This window comes from Morus notabilis, unplaced genomic scaffold, assembly GCF_000414095.1.
Source record: "Morus notabilis unplaced genomic scaffold, ASM41409v2 Scaffold3638, whole genome shotgun sequence".
Classification (NCBI taxonomy): domain Eukaryota; kingdom Viridiplantae; phylum Streptophyta; class Magnoliopsida; order Rosales; family Moraceae; genus Morus; species Morus notabilis.
In genome coordinates, this window is record NW_010363783.1 from 1 (window position 1) to 5,575 (window position 5,575).

General features: G+C 36.7%; 1 protein-coding gene across 1 annotated transcript; it reads right to left on the reverse strand.

The window, feature by feature from the left end:
- Window positions 1–872: 872 nt before the first annotated feature.
- Window positions 873–3,728, reverse strand: LOC21384246 (putative pentatricopeptide repeat-containing protein At5g59900). Its single transcript, XM_010104985.2, has one exon. It carries the CDS (start codon window positions 3,675–3,677, stop codon window positions 945–947), a length of 2,733 nt encoding a protein of 910 aa, XP_010103287.2. The 5' UTR covers window positions 3,678–3,728; the 3' UTR covers window positions 873–944.
- Between the last annotated feature and the right edge of the window lie 1,847 nt (window positions 3,729–5,575).

Consider the following 5,575-nt stretch of genomic DNA (forward strand, 5'->3'; position numbering starts at 1 on the left):
TCTGCATCTATCAGATACCCTTGAGGGAACTATTAAATTGCACTCCTAAATTATAGTGTCATTTCTACTTTATTCCTTAAACTTTAAAAATTTTCACTTTACCTCTTAATTTTTGAATTTGTCTCATTTAAGCCCTTTTATAAGAACTTATGTTAAAAGCAAATAGAAAAATAGAGAGTTAAATGTGATCATGTAGTTTTTATATATTTATTTTTAATCAAAATTTAAACAGAAAAATCACGTGACTGCATTATTTTTTTATATTTGTATTTAATAGAAATTACAATAAAAGAGGTTTAGTGTGAATAATTTAAAGTTCAAGAGATAAAGTGAGAGCTCACTTTTAAAGTTCATAGAGTAAACTGAGAATGACTTTAAAAGTTAGGTGCACTAGTGATAATAATCTTAAATTTAAATTCGACATAGGGTGTGTTTGGTAGTGATTCTTAGAACCCAAAATCAATTCTCTAGTCATCCACAGTTGAAATTTGTGTTTGGTAAAAATCATAAAAAGTGATTCTTAAATTTTTTTTGAAGAATTTTACAGTCAAAATTAGAAACAGCCCAAATGCAACTTTAACTTTTAGATGATACGACAATCATTTTGAAGTACAATTAATGAAACTTTCATAATACTCTTGTAATCAATACTTCTTATACTTTACCAAACGCTCAGCTGTTTTTTTATAATAGTTATTTCTTTTTCAGCACAACTAATAACAATTTTTCTAAAATCTACAGCACTACCAAATTGGCTCATAGTCTAATAGAAAGGAAAGATAAAAATTAGGGACCCTTTCATCAACTCCTACTTTACAAAGTCGAAGTAATGTACAAAATTTCCCAAGGGAACAGTTTCAACCATCTTCTCGGAATAGGAGGGTCATGGAAATGTCTTGGTTCTTTATTAAACAGACGTAATAGAGATGATTCTTCAAGCATGCCTAGCCACCAGCGGGCTGTACTGTGCTTGCCAAGCACGTTCCTTGCATGAGTGAGCTATATGTGAATTGATTTGGCATCAACCCTCTTCTCATCATGTCATCACGCAATTCGAATGCCTTGTTCAGTTCTCCGGTGACACAGCAACCATGTATCAAAAAGTTATACGCCAGTGCATCAGGCTTTAAACCCTTATCTAGCATGGTATCCCATAGTCTAGTAGCTTCCTGCAAATTGCCCCTTTTACAATACTCGTAAATAAGGGTTGAATAGGTGATGCAATCTGGAAAAATACCGTTGTTCATCATCCCAACCAGGAGCTCAGAAGCCTCCTCAAATTTACCCATTTTGCAGAAACCATGAATGAGCATATTATATGTTACAGTGTTGGCTAAAAGCCCTTCAAGCATGGCCTTGTGCAGCTGTGTGGCTTTCTCCATATTTCCGTCATTGATAAGGTGGTTTAAGAAACAACCATATGTTATGCGATTGGGAGGAGAATCGCTAATCAGCATCTGCTCACAAAGACGCTCAGCTTGAGTCGTATATCCTGCCTTGCATAATCCATGTATCAAAGCAGTATACGTTACAACATTAGGAATGCATCCTTCACCAACCATTATATCCCAAACTCCAAATGCCTCCTTTAACTTTCCTGATTTTCCATATGCATCAATCATACTTGTATATATAATGTTATCAGGCCTCAATTGTTGATCACACATCGCCTTCAAGAGACTGAATAACTTTCTTGTATCCTGTTGCTTTAGAGTTCCATTAATTAGTATGGCATAACAAACCAGATCCATGTCGACTCCTCTTTCAATCATTTCATGACATGCACTCAATGCGTCCTTTAATCTCCCTTCCTTGCAGTAACCATGTAACAGTGCACTATAACACATCTCATTTAAGTCACGATTCTCTTTATGAAGGTCATCTACAAACTCTTTGGCTTCAGAAACTCTGCCTGTAGAACACAGACCACTTATTAGAGGTCTATAAGTGTATGTATCAGGCGTAAGACCATTCTCTACCATTTCATCAAGCAGTTCAAAGGCTCTTGTTGTGTTGCCTTCGCAACAGTACTCCTCTATCATGACATTGTAAGTCACCTCATTAGGCATGATATTCCTTTTTACCATTTCATCGAACAAATCATTCGCTTCAGGCATCCTATTTGCACGACAAAGACCAGAGATAAGTGCAGTAAAGGTGTAAACATTTGGTGCAATGCCCTTCCCTATCATTTCATGATATAGCCTAATAGCCTTGTGGATTTCTCCAGCTTTGCAGTATCCATCTATCAGAGATGTATAGGTTGCAACAGTTGGCACCAATCCTCTGCTAATCATCTCAGTGAAGAAAGTCTCTGCTGCAGTTAAACTCCCGAATTTACATTCCCCATTGATCAAAGAATTGTACGGATACACCGTTGCTCTGATCCCAGTGTCACTCATTTTGTCAAGATAGCGCACTGCAACATCTAGTTCACCCCTTCTACAGAAAGAATCTATCAAAATGGAATAAGTAATGTCATTCGGAAACAAACCCTTCTTATCCATGTTACTAAAAAGCGACTCCGCCTTGTCTATCTTCCCATCTTTGCACAAAGAATTAATCAGCGAATTGTAAACAAACAAATTAGGTACAACTCCGACTCCACTCACTTTATTTACCAAATCAAAAGCATCTTCAATCTTCCCCTTCTTCCTCAACCCATCCACCAGACCCGAAAGAGCAGCCTCACTCGGGACAAACCCCAATTCCATCATCTCATCCATTAAATCCACACCAATCTCAAACTCCTGCACTCTGCAAAACCCAAGTACCAAAGTACAATATGTGACTACATCAGCTTTTAACCCTTTTTGACCCAACAAATTCTTAACTCCAACAGCCTCCCAAGCCCTATGGCTCTTGCACAGCCCATGAATCAACACATTATATGTAACTACACTCAAAGCACACCCATTTGATTCAGCACTCTTAATCACTTCCTTAGCTTGGTCAAAATCCTTCAATTCACATAAACTTCGAACAACATTAGTGTACATATAAACATCAGGCGAGATACCCACATTCTCAAACTCGTGAAAAAGTTCTAAAACAACATTGAATTGTCTAATTCTCACAAGCCCATTGAAAAGGGCACTCAAAGTTCTAACCTCAGGCAATAATCTATTCTCCCTCATGAGCCTCACAACCACAACACCATCAAAGACTTTCTTATTCTGCACGTAATTTTGGACGAACAAATCAAATCCCAAAGTCGAACCAAACTTGCAATTCTCATAAGAATTCAGAAAGCAGTCAAACAATTCGTTAGGGCTCAAACCTCGAAGGCGGAGGGTCTGCAACAGCGAAGACGCCGGCCAAAATAGGTTAGACTGAACGAGAGCGTGAATCAGAATGCAAAACGACGCCGTCGAGTGGTTGAACTCCTTGTGAAGGCCCAAGAAGTTGAAGAATCTCAAGGCTAACCTGGAGTCGTCGAGAGTTCGGATGAGAAGCTTCTCAACGTGGTGGGGCTTCAACGTGGCGGAAGTGAAGGCGTCGTCGAGAGCCGTTTTCCAGCTCTGGTTTCCTCGGACGATGCCGCTGAGGATCGACACGAAGTGAGAGTCGTTTTCGTCATTGTCTCCGGCCAATGATTTAGGAAGAGTGCAGAGATTTTTGTGGCATCGGCGAAACCGAAGGTCTGAGATGAAACAGTGAGGACGAATTGTCCTCATCTCGGATTCAAAATGACGGTCTAAGTTTCGGCCATGGAGGTCTAAGGTTGAAGCTTGATGCTCCGGAGTTGCAGAGTTGCAGATGGCGAGAGTGCTTATTATGTAAATGGACCGGGCCTGAAATGTCACTTGCATGGAAGTGAGGGAGGACCTAATAGTCCTTTTTGGGCCTAATGGGTCAAGTAGTTTGGTGTGTAGTCTTCAAAAGTGATATAGTTGAAGAGAAGTTGGGAAATTATGTAACAGTTATCCTAAAGATTTTCACTTTTATGCTACAAATTAAATCACGTTGCAATTATTAAACCATTTTATATATTACAACATTATATATACTACTAAAGGAGGCACCGGGTTTACTATTATTTAAATAGTGTATGGTCCTTCTCTCCTTAAGTTTTGGAAAAAATTTGTCTGTGTCCTTTGATTGTTGTTTTTATCGTTTTGTCATCGGTTTCTTATTTTTTCAGTTGGACTTTTTAGTCATTTCTACTGCCCCACCATGACCGCGTTATTTTGTTTCTCTAGTGTGAAAATGATTGTGTGCAGCGAGATTTATTGTAAAGTCCACGTGTCAAAACACAATTGGGCACCTTCTTAAATGTGCTCCACGTGACACAATACATATCGCCAGATAAATAACGCCGCCAAATGTCATAAATTTAAAGGTGAAGAAGAACGCGCTCACGTGAAACTGAAACAGATGATCCCATGCATCTCCAATTGTGGCCGACAGCCTTAGCACGTGTCGTGCTTCAATTTGTCAGAAGAATCAAGCGGCAGGCCCCACCTCCAATGATGCTGACGACTTTGTCCCTTGCTCCACTCTGGGCGCACATCTTCTTGCGCGTGCGTTTCACGCACCAATCGCAACCACTGACTTTTTAGATCCAACAGCCTGTGATAAATCCCATATTATTTTAAATTATTATTATTTTTTATAATTAATGAATAAATTTTAATGGATTTGTAGCTCAAGTTTATCCGTTTTAACACCATTTTGCGAGAAATTTCTAATACGACTTAGATAAAAATACTATAAATAATCAAATTACATTCAACAAATACACATAATAAAATAAAATCACGTCCAATTGAATTAACAAATAAATTAAACAAAATAGGTCCTTATGGGCCTATCAGCTTGATCACTCAGCTACCACTATAGACCCCTAAAAAAATTTCATTCTTAAAGCTCTGTCACATATGCCGCAACGCGAGCTCTTTGGGCCGGACCAAATAAAATTCGGGTCATTGTACTCTAACATGTTTCTTTTATACGTTTTTTACATTTTTGTTTCTTTCTTTTTTTTTAAAACAATTTGTATATTAATTATTTTGAATAGATCACGTGCGCAATTTGAAATCATTATTTTTTTCCTAATTATTATTATTTATTATGTTTATTTACTTATTTATTTTTAAGTGAAAAAATATATATACATACGTAATACAATCACGATAATGTGTAAAAATAATTTTGATCATTTATCGTCATTTGTTTTAACCTTTGAATATCATTTTCATACTTTTTTTTTCATTTTACAATGTAATCACTTATTTGTAACTAATTATTATATTATTGTATCTAATCTCATCATAAAATAAATAAACAAACATCCGTGCAACAACACGGATATCTCATTAATGACTACTAAATGGGAGGAGGAGGGAAATAAAATAATGTTAGGACACTATATTAATTAATTTAGTATGTGAATTTACATTTTTACATTAGTGTACATTTAAATATTGACACGTCAATTAATGATAAAAGTTTATATTTATCAATAAAAAAATAATAACTAATATATCACATCAGTTAGTATGTAAGAGTATGTTTGGTAGGAAAAAAAATAGAAGGAAGGAAGAAGGTTGAGGGATTTTAGGAGGGAAAATAA

Excerpts from the sequence above, each read along its gene's own strand:
- LOC21384246 (XM_010104985.2), bottom strand. The coding sequence starts at position 3,677 with ATGAGGACAATTCGTCCTCACTGTTTCATCTCAGACCTTCGGTTTCGC.